Here is a 21,220-nt window from a genome sequence, read left to right on the forward strand (position 1 = left end):
TTAGTACATAGAGTATATTTACTATATATTTATTGTTGATATTAGTACATAGAGTATATTTACTATATATTTATTGTTGATATTAGTACATAGAGTATATTTACTATAGTTAATATATTGAGTATTGTTAGTATGTAGAGTGTAGTTAGTATACATAGTATTAGCATGTAGACTATAATTAGTATTTAGAGTATAATCAGTATGTATAGTACAATTAGCATAGAGTATAATTAATACGTAGTGTATAGATAGACAGATAGATAGATAGATATATACTTTAATAATCCCGGAGGAGATTGCACTAATTGGTATATATAGCATAATTGTTATGTATGATATAATGTGGATTATTATTGGTTACTTTTGGAGGGGAGAAAGATGCCAGCAGCTACGTCTGTACGTCCAATGGGGTGACAGCAGTGGGGTGACACCAGTGGGGTGATAACAGTCCACCTCCCATCCCATAATATGTGGTTGAGCGTAAAAAAAACAAACAACTTAAACATATAAAGCTAAGAAAAGACCAGTTAAATCCTGTTGTTCTGTTTTCAAGCCACTAACCTGTGACAGTCGATGACCTTTGTCATGACCTTTATCGTTTTAACGATAGGAGCGAGACTCGACCACCTGGACCGTTCATACGCTGCTCACTGCTGGTGATTAGCATACCATAATAGACACCTAGAAACACCCAATCTGGTCCAACTCGTTTGTAGGATTACATTTGTAATCTGGAGGGAGTCAAGAGAATCTTACACCTCCTTTGTCCTGTACCTCAAAACCGCTGCATGAAAACATGACTCCGACTCCGAGCAGAGAGGCTACACCCTGCCGCCGGCGCCGGTGGGAAACACTCCTCTGCCAAGTGACCGGATTTATTCTGAGGCTCAGGGGAGCACAGAATGATTAACTCTGCTTCGGTTGTCTGTTGACGACTGGGTGAAGCTCCTCCACGGCCGACAGACATTACATTTAAAGTTTAACCTGACCTGGACGGCTTCAATTAATAATTCATCACCAGCTGCAACATCATTCGGGTGTTTGAACACCGGCTGGCTGAGAGAAGCGGACCGTGTGTCGTCCAGCGTATGATATGTCAACATTCAATCCGCCGGTGAGCTGTCTCGATTATATCTGCTGGATCCAACCAGAACCTGTCAAGATCCAGCAGTAAAAGCTTTAGAACAATGTCGGTATAACAGGTACGAGTCCATAAAAACCAACAGAATAGGTTTTCCGCACTGTAAGGCGCACCTAAAAGCCTTTAATTTTCTCAAAACCAACAGTGTGCCTTATAATCCAGTGCGCCTTATACATGAAAAGGTTTTAGAGTAGGCCATTCATTGAAGGTGCGCCTTATAGTCCAGTGCGCCTTATAGTCCAGTGCGCCTTATAGTCCAGTGCGCCTTATAGTCCAGTGCGCCTTATAGTCCAGTGCGCCTTATGGTGCGAACATACTCTAGCTGATTCCACCTTTAGAAGCTTCGCCAGATAAAGTTCGCAGTTTTAAAAATACATAAATTTATAAATCGACTTTACCTGCTGAGCCCAGATTAAAACACGCCTGAGGTGGACGCGCAATCGTTAGCATGCATAGCGAGCTAGCGTCGCTAGAATGATGAAACGGCCAAAATGGTTTGACTTTTTTGAGGTATTTTATTAACTTTTTTTCTGATTCTTCTTTTTTTTTCCAGCTTGTAAACAGTGTAGTGTCACACACATTTTGTATGTATGTATATTACGTACATACAGTATTTTCCACACTATAAGGCGCACTGGATTATAAGGCGCACCTTCAATGAATGGCCTATTTTTAATAAAATTTTCATACATAAGGCGCACTGGATTATAAAACGCATCTGAGAACTCGTAAAATGTTTTTCAAAAATAAATCACATTGGATTATAAGACATTGAGAAAATTAAAGGCTTTTAGGTGTGCGGACAATACCATATTGTATATGTAGTACCGTCTTTTGATTGATCCGTCACACCGATCTGATGTTTGATCTTTCCTCCGGAGCATCAAACGTTGTATTTAAGCACTTTTTTTTCCCGCCTTTACTCCAGATCACACAAATCCACGCTCCAAATGTGAATCCCAAGGCATGTGACCTATATGCACCTCGTTGCCATGACGATATCTGATGTCAGTCTCCTTGTCCCCAACGGGTCTCGTGTCTTTCATGGAAGTATCCAGGTTTGGGTTTTTTTCTTAGCGAGGTGTGACGGCGTTATCGGACGACCGTGGCGCGCCCGAGAAAATAAACCCGGGTATTAAAACGAGAAGCGACGGCGGTGAGACATCAGATCGTAACGACTTCACCACGTCTGAAAAGCGGCTCCGTCTTGGCTCCACCAGGAGCAGCTGGCTTGTTTTCTCAGTTCTGAGTGTGTCGCTTAAGCTGCGATGACACTCAATGTCTGCAGGAGTGTGTGTGTGTGTGTGTGTGTGTGTGTGTGTGTGTGTGTGTGTGTGTGTGTGTGCGTGTGTGTGTATCATTTCAAACGCTCAGCAATATGTTTGGTGTGTGAGATGGAGAGCAACATAAACGACGAGGCGATAGATTAACATGTCGTCTGGGTCAGTCTTGAATTTTCGGAAAATTCCACAGAACTGGGACTGGTTATCTACAGTTTAGCCTGGAGACCAGTTCATTCACCTAACGTCGTGTTTCCACTTATGTTGGAACGACGTAAAACGAGGTTATCTTTATACTGTAGGAGCTATAATTAAAATAGAAGCAGAACAAATGTAATTAATAATCAGTCACCATAGAAACTCAGACGTTGACAGAACAAGACTGTGTTGGGTTTAAAAGATGGACATTCCTGTCCAGCAGTGACGTTATGGAGGGAAAGAGGAACACGCATGTGGCTTTACATGGGACACAGGGTGATTGATGACCTCTGACCCCTGACAACCCCCTCCCCCCTCCCCCCCAGGTGTGGCCTTTGGTGAAGCTTCTCCTGAGCATGCCATCCTGACATTTCTCCACAGCTCAGCTTGAAGCTCAGCGGTCGGCTCCTTTCTTTAATGTCAACTCTTGGCTGCTTTCCAGGAGGAGAAGCTAAAAGCCGCTAAAGCTAAACACGCATGATAGCATGACGCCTGTCGGCAGCGGTCAAGGCCGGCCGACACACATCGGACTGATAAACGCTTCGTACTCGATGGTGTTTACTATTGTCTGCTCATGAAACCGGAGTCTATTCATTGATTCTTGCTCCGTACTGTAACGCCAAACCTAACCTCCTAGAGTCTCTTGGAAATCTGAGCATCTAAATATAAATAATAATAAAAATCTCTCACGCCGCATCCTGTTACACAAGAACACGGCACGACTGATGGAGTGATTAAAAGATTGTATTTCTAGAACTGAGTTCTAATTACTTTTTCGTCGCTCACATTTGAGCGCCGATATTTTCGTTTTCTTCGGGGGAGTCTTTGCCGAGGGGATGGTCTTGTTTGTTCGTGGGAGGCGAGCTGAGCGTTTTTTCCCCGATAGCATCCGGGCGATGGATCCCTGAGGGCGACAGGGACTCGAGAAACAGCCCGAGGGCGAACGAGAGTCTGTGATACTGTCGTCCCAGGAGACTCGCACCGCTCGACAAGTCGCTGCACGCCAGGAGAACGTCTTCTGTAAGCTCTGGTTCAACCTTCACAAGTAGATACCCAACATGAATAGGGTCTGAACACCAATGCAGCCTTTCAGCCTGCTTCAGCTGTTGTTTTGGTTGTCGGGGGAAATTTCTTGTCAAATGTCAAACATAATCCACCTTAGTCGACCTCTAATAACTTTTAATTTCTCGTGTCTACGTCTGCCAGATTGTCGCAAATGTCTTCACCCCTAAACATCGACAAATAATTCTAAATTACATCCCGAGGGAAGTTAAACACCTACACAAGGCAGGGATGTGACCATCAGGGACCCCCCAAGATACTCCTCACAAAACCTTCGAAGGTCTACCATCGGGTTAATATTATCAGTCGGACTTTTACAGCTAATTCTCTTCACAAACAAACAACCTACAGATTTGTTGCCTTGCGATACTCAAAATCACAAGCGTCATTCCTGCCTGAGTTAAAAATGACTCAGAAACAAGTTCTTGATCAACAAAGTCCCCCTTTAGTCCCTTTCCAGGCAACACTGCCCAATATGACCATCCGCAAAAGGGCAATCTCCAAGCACAGGAAAACATTTGTCACTATCTCCGCCTGCTTATGAAACCTTGGCTGCGATAATGTCCATGTTTCTGCCGAGGCTAATGGTCTCTAAAAGCTAATGGTTCTCCTGCTGCCAGAGTCTCATCAGACATGACAGACAGCCGTTGTCGCGTAATTCTAGGGTGTCAACGTTGCACACGGTTTTGGGGGGTGAAATCAAGGCGAGCTCAGCAATTTCATTGGCAAGTGTCAAACCGCTCTGCTAGGATTCCACGCCGTCTTTCCCGAGAAACACGAGGTTTTTAGTACTTTTACACCGAACCCAAACGAATCATAAGCAACTGACTCAGGAGACATGCCTGCTGAGGTGTTTTATTACGGGTTCGGACTTCAACTCTGACAATGGATTTGAACATTTTTCTTGATTACCTATCAAATTATCTCCAACGGACTTTTACGATTTCAGACACTCGAAGAGCAAAGAGGATGAAATAGCAAGAGGCTGCCGACATCTGCATTCAACACTCAATAGGAGGGTTGAACACAGATGCGGGTCGTTGGTTTTTCTTTTTTTTTTTTCGAGTGTCTGCTGTTTTTTCCATATTTCAAAGAGATAACAGTAATCCAAAAGTAATCTCATTTAAACACTGACCCTGGAGGAGAGCGGTGAACGCCGCTGGCTGGCACCGGGCGCTATGAATAGATTACAGCTGGGAGGTAATCCTGTCTGAAATCATCCTCAATGTGAAGAATAAGCCGAAAATCACCCTCGCTTTAAGCTGTAAACCTCACTCAATATGTTCTCAGACTCAAACAGGGTAAATGTTGATGCATATCAGACCCACTTTGCTCCTGGTTGTGGATGCTTGGAATTCTATTCACACAACGGAGACATTTTAATAGAGACGGAACCTCATTTAGGGGAGTTTGGTTGTTGTCTTTTGAGAAACCAATGATCTTCTGGGATTTTCAAGGGTTCTCCAGAGACCAGAAACACCCGGGGAGAGACGGACGGGTGGAAAACCCCTTATGAACGATGAAAAAGAAGAGGTAGACAAACAAGGAAGTATTATACGGAAGAGGTACGGATGTGGAACCAGACAAGATTAGGAAATTGTGGCATCATGGGGATGAATTTCTAGCCTTCGTCGTTATTTTAGATGACCAAAGAAGCACTCTTCCTCTTCTTTTCTGTCCACATGACGCTTCTCTGACTGTCCTTGTCCAGTTGTTCCGTAGCTATTTCTCTGAGGACTGCTGGTTATTGTCCAGGTGACAAATTGTGTATTAGACGGAGCAGGGCTGGTCACTCGTCACCTTGGTAACCGAGTGAGTGAAGGAACGACGTGTTCTGGTTTGTGTCCGTTCCGTGAGAACTCGAACTCTTTTATGCGCTACCAGCCAGAAATGTAGCAAAGCAGACACACACATCTCGAGCTGCTTCCACAGTTGTGACAACGGGTTGAGAAAAACCCGTCCACGTTCACTGGATGCTCATCCCAAGACCTCAGGGAACAGGTGGTGCAACGGCAGATTTGCAGCATGAGTGGAGAGCTTACAAATCTGTAACAGAATGTTGGGAGACTGGGGGAAATCATCTCTGGGACTTGTCTGACAGGCTGTTCTGGGTTCAGATGGATCGGTACAGTATGAGAAACACACCTTGTAGCGTATGCTACCCGGACTAGAGGATGCAGAGCAGCCCACAACCCACCGTAGGACTGGATGTCACGCCTCAATGAAGATTAATGGCTTGGCTCCTCACCTGCTTGGGGTCATTAGTTTGTTGCCTGATTGACCTCAGGAGACCTCCAGGGGGAGGTCTCAGGCTCGACACACCATCCTATGAGACGGAGCTGCCATGTCCTCTGACCTCCCAACCCGGCAATCAATACGGCCACATGGCCAGAGGCACCGATGATGCCATGAACGCTACTTCCTGTGCAGCATTTAGCATCTGGTTGGACGTGTTGACAACTTTACTTCTTCACTTTGCAAAAAGCCAAACACAAAATGGATTGTGGGTCCATGTGTTCTTGACCTTGTGTAGCCCGGAAGGATAAAGACCTGTTTGTAAGGGGGTGCATGAAACATGCACATGACGACAAAAATGAATGAACAAACAGCACTAAGAATTTAACGACCAATCTCATCTTTAAACTAATTTTAAAGCATTTCTTTTCGTATATTTTGTGACTCAGTACTGTCACAAAATATACGACGAGGTTTGTTTGAGGTTTGATTGGGGCCTCAATCAAACCTCAAACTGCCCTGCGGCTCCGACTGACCGATGTTAACGTCATCTTGTGTTAGCGTGGACGACACGGTGAAGAGTCTCCTGTCAACCGCTTGTGGATCCGATACGGTAGAGCTCCTCGTTTGTGATACAGAAACAGACGGGCTCTTATTCTCTCTTTACAAAAAAACACATCCCTCAAGCGTCTTTCTAAGGCTGAATTATATTTGACGATTATGTTTGACGTCTGGATCAAATGTTTTCCTGCTGCAGGGATGCGTCACAAGGACTGAAAAGACGCACTTATTGCTGACGCTCTATTTGTGTAATGCGGCAGAGGTTCTCAAAAAAGTTTCTTGAAATGATGCCCACGAGTTCATCAGAGCACTCAACCGTGCACTTGTGCCAGCAGGAATACAATAACCAGTAATAAGATCCTGTCAGCAGTTTAAAGCTGCCTTTAAGATATCCGTCTGGCAGCCTGGGCTACAATAGAGGAAGAGTTATCGGAGGGTAACTTTGGAAGTCGGGCCGCAGAGTCTTCTGGATCACAAATGGCCCACTTTAGGAGATATGGACTTCAAGACATGGCATTTGGGCAATGGAAAATGGCTTCCATTTTTTATTAAGACAGGTCGAACAGTTTTGTAAAAGTCCACAAGGATGCATCCTTCAGGTGTCGATCCTTTTCTACACCAGAACAACATTTAGGAGCCAAAGGCAGAGAGAAAACAGAAGGAAATGAGTCTCAGGGATGAGTTCTACGATTGTAGAACGATTGTAGAACGATTGTAGGACTCAGATTCAGGGCTTTGATTGGTAGAAACTCCATTTTATTTGGTCTTACCGAAGGATGAGGGGCTTGAATTCGAGACAGACTACATAAAGATGAATGTAAAGTCAATAGGGTCAACTTTCCCAACTTTATACGATATATAAGGATAATAAAGACCCACAAGGACACATATTTGTTTCTTATAAAAGCTCTTCTTAAAGGAAGATCCTCACGCGACCCAACAGAAACACAAAGCTACGCAAACACGTCTGTCATTTCGATATCTCACTTGAGCGACGTGAAAACTTTGACTTTGCAAGAAAAACAAAAAGATGCATCCTCTGGGAACCAGAAGTGTCAGCGCAACATTTCGCTTGTCAAACACCCCCCCAGATATTTCCACAGACAGACAGAAGCTGCTTCCCAGAAGTCCCTGCGCCAGACGGATAAAAACTAGCGAGGAGGAAATCGTCTTTGTTGAACCGTTTCCATCGCTTCCTGCAGGTTTTTTAATCGCGAACCCTTCCAGGTAATTGAAGGAGACGGAGCTTCTCTCGGACTTTTACTTTGAAACGGACGCTGAGTTTTACAGGAAGCAGCAGCAACAACAAACTAAAGGAAAAAAAGGGATGAAAAGCAGTCGTATTTCTTGTTCTGCATTCAAACGGGTATCAAACCGGGGTCAATTCAACATGTCTGGAACAAAGGCCTCTCTGCAACGGTCAGAAATGAGTCTCTAAAGGATTTCCAGTTTCTGAGTTCAGTCGGTAAAACATGAATATTAATGCTGAGAAGATATATCACTGTAGACAGAGGAAGGCTTCATGTTCCAGATACTTTTTCCTCAATATTTGTGGTTAACTGCTGATCTGGAGAGACTATCACTCCTGGTTTTGGGGTTCTTTCATGACAGAACAATAAGAATGAAAGGCGATAAAAGCTTTTAGGTCCATACCAATTTTTTGGAAATGCCTGAAAGGTCACAGCGCAAAAAATGTCACTGGAAAACTCTGCCATTAAAAGCTCAAAAAGCTGCAGCTAATGGTCTTGATGTTTCATTAAATATTAAGAGAGCCTGAGTGCAGTGTCTGGTAACGAACGGCAAGCTTGTCCAAGATCAATCGCATGAAACCGGGGAGATAAAGGAGCGGGAGGAAGAGGAGGGGAAGGGTGAGGTAAGGAGGGAGGAAGGAGAGGCGATAAAGGTCCCGTCTCCTCCAAAGACAGATTATAACAAAATTACCATCAACATGTCCGCCTTCAGGAACCAGGGAGCCGTCCAACAGGAAGGGATAGACGAACATTTACGCGTCCTCAGAGTCGATTATCTGTTCATCTCCGGCCGTCTCGTCTCGCCTCGCCTCGCCGTCGTTGAGTGTTTTGAACACGTCTGTTGATGAACCTCCTCTAATCTGACGCTTCGATGACGGATGGCGGCAGACTCGTATCAAAGTGACCTTTTTATCGGGAGAAATTCTTGTTTTTCATCGCCGAGGAGAGTCTTTTCGACACTTTCGGGTGTCGAAGACTCTTCAGAACTGAGATTTCACTTGAAGCTGATGATGCCTCAAAAATCATTCGGTTCTCAGTTCGGTTTTTCACAATAGTCTACTCTCAGAACCGGAAACGAACGGCCAGAGCTGCTTTTAGTTTAGTTCCTGATCATCCGATATCAGTCAGAATGAATGAGTCAAGGGTGAACACCAGGTACATGCTTGTTAAAGAAACGTAAGGTGAGGGGTCACCTGCCAAACAACGGACCATTGCTGCTTGAAGTTCTCAAAAAAAATCACACCAACTACAGTCGGTTTCATTTGAGAGGAAGTGAAGGTAGAGGTAGAGGAAATAAAGATCTTGACGTTCTCTAGGAGTGACAAGGTTGGATGGGATCAGAAATGAGTTCCTCAGAGGAACAACCAAGGTAAGATGTTCTAGAGACAAAGTCAGAGAGAGTCCATCCAAATTTAGAGAGACCAGACTCTCCCTGACTTCGGATAGAGACCAGACTCTCTGACTCTCCATCCTTACCGTCTCTCCAGAGACGGATGTTGATGAAAGGGTGATGAGGATGGAGCTACCAGGAAAGAGAGCAAAAGGAAGACCAAAGAGAAGGTGGATGGATGGAGTTGAGGAAGACAAGAGGAAGAAGAAGAGTACAGAGTAGAGGATGAAGAAGAGGACGATTGGCTCACACAAGAGTCGGCTTGTGATTGGCCGGCAGGAAGGGGAATAACGGGCTGCTGACACCCTGGCGACTCATCCGGTCGTTCTGGTTTCTCTATCTCGTCTCTGCAGCCGCCGTTAAGCCGGGTTTGACCTTGAAAGAGGAGAAACTACGGCGAGCTAATCAGCGGCCGCGAAGCTCCTCGTGTTTGTGCGCGATGAAAGACGTTACCCGGTTTTCACAATGCCGTTACAGCTACACGTGAACACACACACACACACACACACACACACACACACACACACACACGCAAGCCAGAACTAATCCGTTATGTACCGACTCTGTTCGCTTAACAGCGAGTAGAAGGCTAAACGACTTCCCCACAAAGGCGGCCGTCAATACCGAGGTGACAGGACGGCCCCCGTCGAGTCTATTCAGTCTTTTCAAAAGGAAATAAAAAGCGGACGCCAGTCGATACGAGTTCGCCCTCTGACGGGGCGCCATCGGATTGGCTCGAAACACGAGCGAGGCGTCCAATAGCAACGCCTCGGAGTGTCCCGGAGACAAAGGATGAGCGGCCCACGGGGGGGCGCAAGGAGGCTACGAAGATAAAGCGATGGATCGATGAAGGTTATTCTGAGTCTGACAGGAACAATCAGGAGGTGGAAGGGCAGTATGGGGGCGGGGGGTAAAAACAGGGCAACTCACCATCTCCAATTTGTGGTTCCACCGAGATTGACATAAGTGACCCTAACCTGACCCCACAGGTAGCTAAGATAAAGTTAATTTATGTGTAGGGTAGTTAGTTTATATATTATTCCATTTGTTCTCTTATTTATCTATAATCTCCTTTGGTTTTTTTTCTTATATCTAATTTCTTTATTCTTATTCTGAATTTGTTTTTACGTTCTAAAACAGAGCGGCTGAAACACAGAGCTGTAGAAAAGGGGTGTCAAACTAATTTTCACCGAGGGCCACATCAGCAAAACGGTTGTAATCAAAGGGCCAGATGTAACTAATACATGTAACTCAATGTAATGTAACTAAATGTAATGTAACTAAATGTAATGTAACTAAATGTAATGTAACTAAATGTAATGTAACTAAATGTAATGTAACTCAATTTAACTACTCCTTCATGTTAAGCAACTCTGAATTTATTACTTATTCAAGTTAGAAACATTACAGTTATACAAAAAAAGTATGTTTGTTTGTTTCTCTGTTCTAACATAAATCCTTTTAATTTGTCAGGTTATTAAACCCACAGAACTCCATCAATCAAGGATCAAACTATCAATCAATAAAAAAAAATAACATCAGACACAAGTTAGGACATTAACTTTGTTCAAATTTTTTTTACCAGAGCTAAAATGGGCTTAATTACTGCATTGTGGGAAATGTAGTTTCTGGTCAAAGCACACTTTTGACCTATTCATTTTTAGACACTCTGACCTCTTATGCTCTCGCGGGCCACATAAAATGATGTGGAGGGCCACATTTGGCCCCCGGCCCTTGAATTTGACACATGTGCCATAGATCAATAAAGGTCCTAAATCTGAAAATGTAGATAACATGTAGTTAACATGTAGTTAACATGTAGTTAACAAGTAGTTAACAAGTAGACAACATGTAGTTAACAAATAGTTAACATGTAGTTAACAAGTAGTTAACATGTAGTTAACATGTAGTTAACAAATAGTTAACATGTAGTTAACAAGTAGTTAACATGTAGTTAACAAGTAGTTAACATGTAGTTAACAAGTAGTTAACATGTAGTTAACAAGTAGTTAACATGTAGTTAACATGATAATCCAAAGCTGTTTAAATCAATGCACTGGAGAACCATGAGCTGGATAACTGAGAACCTACACAAACATAGTAAACATACAGTTAACATGTAGTAAACACGTAGTTAACATGTACTTAACATGTAATTAGCATGTAGTCAATGTGTTGGGGGGGGTCTTCCTCTATCTCAATGTTTTTAATACTAATTTAATAAAATCCGATCAATCTCGACTCTGAGTGAAAACGTTTTAACTCCGTGTTTAACTCAGACGTTCCACAAATCCCAGGCGTGTAATTAACCCGACCGCGTGGCCGTCCTCGCCTCGCCTCCGCCGTCGCTAACATGTACATCACATGTTCACGGCACCCTTCAGCAAACATAATTAATAAGAGCAGATTAGCGCCGCGTGACTCGAGGATGTTTAACCCCAGGGGAGCGTCATGAGCCGTCCTGATGTTCCCGCCGCCGCCGCGTCGCTAACGGTTACCGCGGCGCGGGAGCCGACTTAAGGCGCGACGCCAATGGCGCTGATCTCAGCACGTTTTTTAGGTCACCAGGCGACGCTGAAGACGCACCGACATGAGTGGGAGCTGATTTAAAGACAACTTTATTTAAATAAACGATCGGTCTGCATGCGGTTAGCACGTGGGATAGGAAGGGAAACGTGAAGCCAAACAGAAGGAAACTGTTGCATTGTGGGATTGATTTCATCGATCGCGAGAGTCACGAAACGCTTCAACCATCAGACTCGACCTGCGACCTTTCCTCTGACGGGGTCGCCGGCTGCCAACAGAAGAATACACACACACACACACACACACACACACACACACACACACACACACACACACACACACACACACACACACAGATTTATGGATTTTATTTTGACCAGTAGGGGGCGCTGAGCCTGTTTAGAGATACTGCAGGATATCAGGATCTCTCTCTCTGTGTGTGTGTGTGTGTGTGTGTGTGTGTGTGTGTGTGTGTGTGTGTGTGTGTGTGTGTGTGTGTGTGTGTGTGTGTCCTGTCACATTCTCTAAGTGTTCGGTCGAATGGCCTCAGTTTTAACAGTGAAGGGAGGATTCTTCAGCACCGTGGAACTGTCCAGACTACACACACACACACACACACACACACACACACACACACACACACACACACACACACACACACACACACACACACACACACACACACAAACACACACACACACACACACACACTGCTGCTAGTTTTAGTTTCAGGATCAGGTAAAAAAAACAGGAGAAAACATCTCAAACAAAGAGAGGAAGAGGAGGAGGATGAAGAAGAGGAGGAAGAGGAGGAGGATGAAGAAGAGGAGAAAGAGGAGGAGAAGATGATGCTGGAAAAGAAGAGAAAGGAGCAAACCAGGGGGGGTGAAAGGGAGGAGGTAGATGATGGAGGAGGAAGAGGAGGTGGACAAAGGTGAGGAGGAGGACAGGTGAGCTCCTACCTGATTGGTGGACAGCTGTGCATTCTGGGAGATGAGCAGCTGCACCAGGAGGTGCAGGCCGGAGGTGAGGAGGCCGGCCAGGATGGCCCAGGTGAGGGGCAGCGGCAGCATGCTGAAGGTGGCGAACAGCGTGAAGAGCACGTAGCCCACCCCGTCCCCCAGGAGCCCGTAGCCCAGCCCGGCGGCCAGGATCTGGGTGGCCATGGCAACCCACGTGACCACGCCGCTGTACTGCAGGTAGCTGTGCGACGTGGTGTCCTTCCGCACCACCACTAAGGCACAGATGACCACCTCGATGCCCGTGAAGAAGCCGAGGAGCGTCCCCTTGATGGGGTCCATGGGGGTGGAGGCCAGGGTGAGGTGGAGCACCAGGAGGGTCAGCTTGGTCACCACGTCCAGGATGTTCATCACCACCACCGACTTCCGCCGCTGGCCCAGGAAGTAGCGCTGGTACAGCCGCTCCAGGTCCCGGGACTTGAACGCGTTACGCAGGGTGGGGAAGATCACCCCCCGGTAGGTGTACCCCCAGTTGAGGAAGAAGTCCGAGTTGCTGGGGGCGCAGTCGATCTGGAGGAACCCCAGATCGCTGCTGGCGCGCTCCGGGAACACCTTGGTCCCCCCGTTGTTGTGCCGGTCCCCCCCACCAACAAGGGACGCGCGTCCCGCGGAGTGTTTCCGCGCGTCCTGGTGGTGGCCGCCGCCCCCGTCCGACCCGATGCCCTTCACGCCACCACCACCACCACCGCCCCCCCCACCGCCCCCCCCACCGCCGCCTTGCTCGTGGATGAACCGCTGCTCGGTGATGTGACGCACCGCGTTCTGCCACAGCAGCCGCTTGGGACGCGCGTTGCCGCTCCCGCCGCTCCCGCCGCTCCCGCCGCTCCCGCCGCTCCCGCCGCTCCCGCCGCTTCCGCTGCTGTTGCTGTTGTTGCTGCCGCTCGGTGTCCGGTTGGCGGCGTACAGCTCGTCGCTGGCGCTGGAGCACCGGACCTCGGACAGCTCCATCCTCCACCCGCCTGCTTGTTGCTTCTTCTTCCTCTTCTTCTTCTTCCTCCTCTGTTTCTTTTTTTCTTCTTCTTCTCCTATCGATGAATTATCGGTGATTTATCTCAACGGTTCCTCTGGTGCGCATCGAACCGGAGCCGCGTTTGTGCGCGGAGCGCGGAGCGGGGTAAAGCGCGGCTGGAGGTCATCATCATCATCATCTTTATCATCATCATCATCATCATCATCATCATCATCATCATGGTTCCACTGGAGAAGAATCTCGTAAATCCGGCCGGAGTGATGGAGAAGCATCTCCCGGATTAAAAAAAAGAAATAAACACAAAATCGATCACCGATCACCCGCGCGCCTCCCGGTGATCATCACCCGGCAGAGGCTCGAGCCGCCGCGCCATCAGGAGGGGCGTCACGGGGAGCCTGTGGAACCGGAACCGGTGGAAGTCCAGTGGGGGGGGGGAGGGGGGGTGACGCAGAGAACCGGACGGATGGAACCGTTCAAGTTGGCATCCTCCAAGAAATAAATGGGAAAAAAAAAAAACACGAATCCGGTGAGGTCAACGGGCCACCGGGGGGGGGGGAATTTAGGGGTGGAAAATCCGCAGTTAAATCCGGTTCTAGTTTAAAACCGTTTCCACACGAAAACATTCACTTATCGGCTGGAGACGCGCCGCGGACCGGATCGGTGTCCGGTGCGTTTCCGCGCGTCCTCCTCCTCTCCATCAAAGCAACACCTGGCTGGAGGGGCTGCGGTGTGTGTGTGTGTGTGTGTGTGTGTGTGTGTGTGTGTGTGTGTGTGTGTGTGTGTGTGTGTGTGTGTGTGTGTGTGTGTGTGTGTGCGTGTGTGTGTGTCGCAATCCCGCAAGAAAAAAAAAAAGTGTCCCAGAAATAAGGTCCGGTGCGTCCCCGCGACGGCGAGACGCGCAGCCTCCTTCCTCCTCCCTCCTCTTCCTCCTCCGGTGAGCCGTTTCTCCGCGGGAGTCCTGGCGGTTTCCTCCCTTCTTTTTCTCCTTCTTTATTCTTCTTCTTCCTCCTCTTCTTCCTCTCCTCCGTCTCCTTCCCCTCCTCTCCGGGGTCTGACAGCAGCGGGAGCCGCCGCGTGGAGTATGTGCGGAGCGCGCAAGGCTGGTCAGCTGGGCTCCGCGATGACGTCACAGCCACTTCTGTGTGTGTGTGTGTGTGTGTGTGTGTGTGTGTGTGTGTGTGTGTGTGTGTGTGTGTGTGTGTGCCCCTCCTTCCCCTGTCTCCTTATCGTCCCACGAGCTTCCTCTTTTTTTTTATCCTCCTCTTCTGTTTCTCTCTTTCATCTCCTCGTCTCTTTCTTCCCTCCTCCCTCACCCCCCCCCACACACACACACTCACCCCCCCCACCTCCATCCCAGATAAAATATTTCCTCCCTTTTTTTCCACATTTCTCATCTCCTCAGTTCAATTTGACCCGATCTGAATGACATAAATGAGCTTTTTGCTCATTTGTGACGCACACACACACACACACACACACACACACACACACACACACACACACACACACTTCTGTGGGGGTCAAACCCATCCGACACCTCTGGGTTGGGGCGATTCGGATGATTCGGGGCAGTAGATGAATTCATTAAACGTCTCCAGTTCATCAAAACCAGCTTCACACACACCTGACGCTATCTAACGGGACGGTTTAAAACATGTTTCTAACGTGTTTCTGTCCACATACTTCTGGCCACTTCTTTGTTTGTAGATGATGTATTTGTTGCAGGTGGCCGTAAAATAAAATAAAAAAACATTTTTATGTTGGCGAATCAACGTCTGTTGGCGTGTAAATGGGACAGAAGTGTGACGCGGTTAGCAGTCTGGACACGTCCTATAGCCTTCAATGAAGTAGTCCTCAACATACGGACACAACTGGTTCCTACAGGTTGTTTGTAAGTAGAATTGTTCTTATTTAAGTCCTTATTTATTAAATTTCAAGCTATAATTTCCATTTGAGGTCATTTAAATGTCATTGTTATAAATACTAAAGTAATGTCATTACTACTCTAAATACTAAAGTAATGTCATTACTACTCTAAATACTAAAGTAATGTCATTACTACTCTAAATACTAAAGTAATGTCATTACTACTCTAAATACTAAAGTAATGTCATTACTACTCTAAATACTAAAGTAATGTCATTACTACTCTAAATACTAAAGTAATGTCATTACTACTCTAAATACTAAAGTAATGTCATTACTACTCTAAATACTAAAGTAATGTCATTACTACTCTAAATACTAAAGTAATGTCATTACTACTCTAAATACTAAAGTAATGTCATTACTACTCTAAATACTAAAGTAATGTCATTACTACTCTAAATACTAAAGTAATGTCATTACTACTCTAAATACTAAAGTAATGTCATTACTACTCTAAATACTAAAGTAATGTCATTACTACTCTAAATACTAAAGTAATGTCATTACTACTCTAAATACTAAAGTAATGTCATTACTACTCTAAATACTAAAGTAATGTCATTACTACTCTAAATACTAAAGTAATGTCATTACTACTCTAAATACTAAAGTAATGTCATTACTACTCTAAATACTAAAGTAATGTCATTACTACTCTAAATACTAAAGTAATGTCATTACTACTCTAAATACTAAAGTAATGTCATTACTACTCTAAATACTAAAGTAATGTCATTACTACTCTAAATACTAAAGTAATGTCATTACTACTCTAAATACTAAAGTAATGTCATTACTACTCTAAATACTAAAGTAATGTCATTACTACTCTAAATACTAAAGTAATGTCATTACTACTCTAAATACTAAAGTAATGTCATTACTACTCTAAATACTAAAGTAATGTCATTACTACTCTAAATACTAAAGTAATGTCATTACTACTCTAAATACTAAAGTAATGTCATTACTACTCTAAATACGAAAATCCTATACCCTCAGATTGACCAGAAACAATTACGGGATATTGCGACAACACAGAATAAATATAAGTACATATAAATAATCAACTGGGATAGGTTCCAGCACTACGCGAGGTCGGAAGAAGCGTGTACAGACGATGGATGGACGTGTAGTTCCAATACTGTTAAGCGTCACTTGTGATTCACATGATTGTTTTAATCCAGATTAGTTTAAACTTTAATCCTGATAATTTAATCCTTGAGGAGAAGAAGAAGAAAACACTTCAAGGAACTCTCCACCAGTTTTAAGATCATCGTCAACAACGGTCAGAGTCAATGTTGGTGATCAACGGTAGCATCTAGCATGTAGCTTAGCTTTAGAGTGAGGGAACAACAAACAATAACAAGGGGGGGGGTGGGTGTTGGAGCTGTGTGAACACAACAGTACTGCCCCAGTGGAGGTTGTGGCAGAAACAGGAACTGCAGGACAATTGTTGGATATGGTGAAGCGCATTTGTTCGTATGTAAAATGTTTGTAAGTTAAGGACTACACATGCATCACCTTGCTCTGTGAAGTAACTCCACCAACGCTCCAAACAAAGTGTAAATTATAGCCCCCCCCTGAGGAAACTCCATGATGACTTTAATCCGAACCCCTGAAATTTTAACCGCAAAGACTAAACTTCAAATTAACGCTGAACGGCCCCCGGAGACGTTTCTACCGATCTCGACTCCGGGTTTCGCCGGTTACAGCGAGATTAATTGGGATTAATTCAGAGTGTCACCAAAACGCCTGAACGTACACATGGATCGGGGAAGGAAATACGCGCAGCGGAGCGCCATCATCCCTTTCCCCCCGCCGCACGCCGCGCATCTTGTCCCACTTTCCTTATCTGCGCGGCGCCGGGCCGAGGCCTGTCAGCGCTCCCTGGACTAGGATTAGATCGGGTAAAATTATTCCTCCTAAACCTTGAGGAGCTGCGAGAGGTCCTCATGAGGAGAAGCAACCCCCACTTTGACTCACGCGTGGCTCCGGGCGAGACGAAAGTTGCCTCATTGCTATTCAGTCTATTTTTACCCTCCTTGGGTCGGCCGTGTCTCCACTGTAGCTTTTTTCTGCTCAATCCCGGGAAAGGCAAATTACTACAATCCTCCCCCAACCCAACGCTACCCAGCACCGCTACCAATCCAGATAGTATTCAGCGCCCTGTATTCGTCCTTTTAAGTAGGCCGTCACGACCGATAAAGAAGAATTATTAAACCGGTAGAGCGGCGACCGCCTCGTCTTTGGGATCAGACGCTTCAGATCGGCGTCACGCTGACTCAGCAAATACTCCACGCGCCAACAGTTGGACGAACGCGATGGTCGGGTTAAACGTGATGTTCAGGGGGCGCTGGTTGGGCTAGCCGGCGCTCAGAGCCAGAGGAAGGTTGTGACGGCTGGGGGGCAGCTAGGCTAGTCATGCTAGCAGCGCTAACATGCTGATCAATGGAGGCTGGTCATTGGTTCAGGTTTTTACCCAATGAGTTTCAGGGAAATAAATGGCTCCGCCCATTTATAGGACCCCCCCCCCATACATATTGAACCTATAGTGGGGTAAAAGATAGAGGAGGGTGGGGTAAAGAGAGATAAGGGTGGGGTAAATACCATTACAGATGAGGGTGGGTTAAAGACAGATGGGGTGGGGTAAATACAGACGAGGGTGGGGTAAATACAGACGAGGGTGGGGTAAATACAGATGAGGAGGGTAAATACAGATGAAGGGGTTAAATACAGACGAGGGTGGGTTAAAGACAGATGGGGTGGGGTAAATACAGACGAGGGTGGGGTAAATACAGAAGGGGTGGGGTAAATACAGATGAGGGTGGGGTAAATACAGAAGGGGTGGGGTAAATACAGATGAGGGTGGGGTAAATACAGAAGGGGTGGGGTAATGACACATCAGGGTGTGTAGTGTGTTCGTGGATTAGCTGATGATTCCTTCCTGCGTTAAACGTGTGAATTCCAAAAGACGCCGTTCCGTTTAGTCAAAGTTTTTCAGCTAAACTAACTTTTCTTGATCGTTTCGTTAAAAGCGACTCGAACGCTCACAGGCGTACAAAATGGCGGGAAAACGAAAACTTGTTCCGATGCAGGACAAACTCGCCAACCAGTTTGGTTTCTTTTTTAATAATAAAAGTTATTCTCTTTACTTCCTGGACCCAGATCTGGTTGCTTTGTGCTGATTGGCCGAATGGAATCATGAAAATGAAGTACAGGAAGTGGAATCCACCTCCGTTGGGGCTCACTCCCCCAGGATCTTAATGGACTGCATACATCACCTGAAATCCAAGGACAAACACCCCCCCCTCCCGACAGCCCAGCCTTCATCCGATGGTCCAAAGCTGCCCCCCCGTCCCCCGTTAGCCTTGCCCTGCGGCTAACCGCAGAGCTAAAAAAGGTTTTACCTTGAATAATGGAATCAGACAAGGGAAGGTTTCCAGCCTTGTAGGAGATTTTATTCCCATTATTTGCCCCCGCTGGAGGGCAAAACCTTCAAGGGAGTCGGGTGTCGCCCCGGTTTTACTCCTCCGTCTTCTGTCTGGTGGGACTTTCTAATTATTCCGTCATATAATTAATGAGCGCATCAGAGACTCGGTTCTCGGGGTCAGGGCTCGGTGTAGTTCCTGAAACCACCTGAGGATTTCATTGTTTTAATTAACATTTTTTAAAGACTGAAATCTGATTGGTCACTTCAAGTTCCACCGTATCCCAAACTTGAAAATTAAGTTTTAAGTAATTAAGTAATTCTGTCTACATGTAAAATTAGTTTTTGAGGATTTAAATAATCAATATTATAAAATTTATATTAGTTATATTGGTCATGTTGGTATATTGTTGGTCCCGCCCAGCTGTGCTGTGATTGGTTGGACTGGATTGGATAAACACAATGAACTAAGGACATAAGTTCGACATCGATGATGTCACCCGACTGCTCTGAGATCAGCTGTGGTCGTTTTACCAGATGATTCCGTGATCCTGAATTCAAATCAGCTCATTATCAGAACAAAGAGGAGACGAAAAACTCCACAAGTCAATCGACAGAAACCGTTTCTGATTCGACGAATGAATCATCTGCTGGCGTCACGGCGACGGCTTGATTATCTTCAACCAGGCAAGAATCCTTTTCCAGTCTCAGATTACAGGAAATATTCAATTGTTTTCACAAAGCTTTGGATTCTTTCTGCTGAAATCAGGATGAAGTTGTTATTTTCTGGCATCTGTTTGCAAATAATAAGAATTTTAAATGTCTATTTAAAAGGAAGTGTGAAAAACAAAACAAGATGTGATTTAAATTTTGTCATATTTCCATTAAAAGATGACAAAAATATAGCAAAATAAAAGATTTTTTGTAAATGAATGCTTATTCTGATTTTAATGGCAACAACACATTTTAAATAAGGTCAGAGGTAAAAAAGTTTTTCTGTCATCTTTGATTTTTTAATTTCAAAATATTCTAGAGTTTATTTTAACTTTGGTTTTAATACAGGACTCTGTGGACTATTGAACTTTGTAATCAATCAATCAATCAATCAGTTCACAATACAATCAATGTCATCAATTTTTTAATTTTTTTATTAAATCAATTTGGTTCAAAAGTTTTCAAACCGCAAAAGAAGAACTACGAAGTACAAATAAGATCAAACGACATAAACAGTATGTAATTGTATGGACAAATTCCACCATAGAAAAACAACAATATTTAAACCGAACAAAAATAAACTATAATAAATAAAATAAAATAAAATTCAAAATCGATTAATTATCTAAAAAAAAACAGGCATGCAAAATTAACTTATTGACCCATTTGTCCATATTAATATATCCTATAGTCCCAGTTTAGGGGCAGAAGGTGGGGAGATCCCCGCCCATCTCCATGATGGGACACGCCCATTACAAATATGGGCGTGTCCCATCACAAATATGGGCGTGTCCCATTGAAATGACGGTCAGCTCTCTGGGGTCTGGGAGTAAAACTAGGATACAAGAAAGAGATTTAAGTCAAAACAGCTGAGCATCATCATCATCGTCATCATCATCGTCATCATCATCGTCATCATCATCATCGTCATCATCATCGTCATCATCATCATCATCATCATCATCATCATCATCAGTATCATCTGTTGTAAAATAAAAGAACTAGATTTTTAAATCCATGGAAAAGCAACGGGAGGAAGTGGACGTGGAACTCCTCTCCTCCTCTTCCTCCTCTCCTCGTCTTCCTCCTCTTCCTCCTCTCATCGGACGGCAGAAGGATGAAGGTCATTCATTTTCGGAGCTACCTGCTCTCCATCCGTCAGCGCCTCCCTGCAGCGCGGCGATGTCCTCCGTGTTTCGTATTTGTGTTTGCTGATGAGCGATCACCTCATTAATGAAACTGATGGTCTGCTTTCTGGACCATTGCCCCCGTAGATGAACCCCCAACCCCCCCCCCACCCCCACCTAGAACACTCTGAACACTTAATGTGTGTGAGAGTCAAAGCAGCTCAATGCGTTACCTGAAATGACCAATCAGGATCCAGCTACAGCCAATCATCACCTCAGGATGGATTAAACGCGTCTACAGGTGAGGATAAAACCGCCGTCACACCCGGGTTTTGAGTTCATCTCCAAGTCTTGGTCATGGTGGGGGCGGGGTCAAACCCACTATGAT

At 45.2% G+C, this 21,220-nt stretch overlaps 1 protein-coding gene across 2 annotated transcripts in view; it reads right to left on the minus strand.

Annotated features, from left to right (window-relative positions):
* The window catches only part of adcy8 (adenylate cyclase 8 (brain)), a 47,803-nt gene extending 33,772 nt beyond the window's left edge, over positions 1–14,031 (minus strand). Inside the window, exon 1 of one of the 2 annotated variants that reach the window (XM_068341260.1) lies at positions 12,606–14,031. In XM_068341260.1, coding sequence (XP_068197361.1) covers positions 12,606–13,610 — 1,005 coding nt within the window. In that variant the 5' untranslated portion in view covers positions 13,611–14,031. The remainder of the gene's footprint in view (positions 1–12,605) is intronic. The other variant, XM_068341262.1, reaches the window with a different exon arrangement.
* Positions 14,032–21,220: the final 7,189 nt, after the last annotated feature.

The sequence above is a fragment of the Antennarius striatus genome, chromosome 18 (genome assembly GCF_040054535.1).
Source record: "Antennarius striatus isolate MH-2024 chromosome 18, ASM4005453v1, whole genome shotgun sequence".
In the NCBI taxonomy this organism is placed as follows: domain Eukaryota; kingdom Metazoa; phylum Chordata; class Actinopteri; order Lophiiformes; family Antennariidae; genus Antennarius; species Antennarius striatus.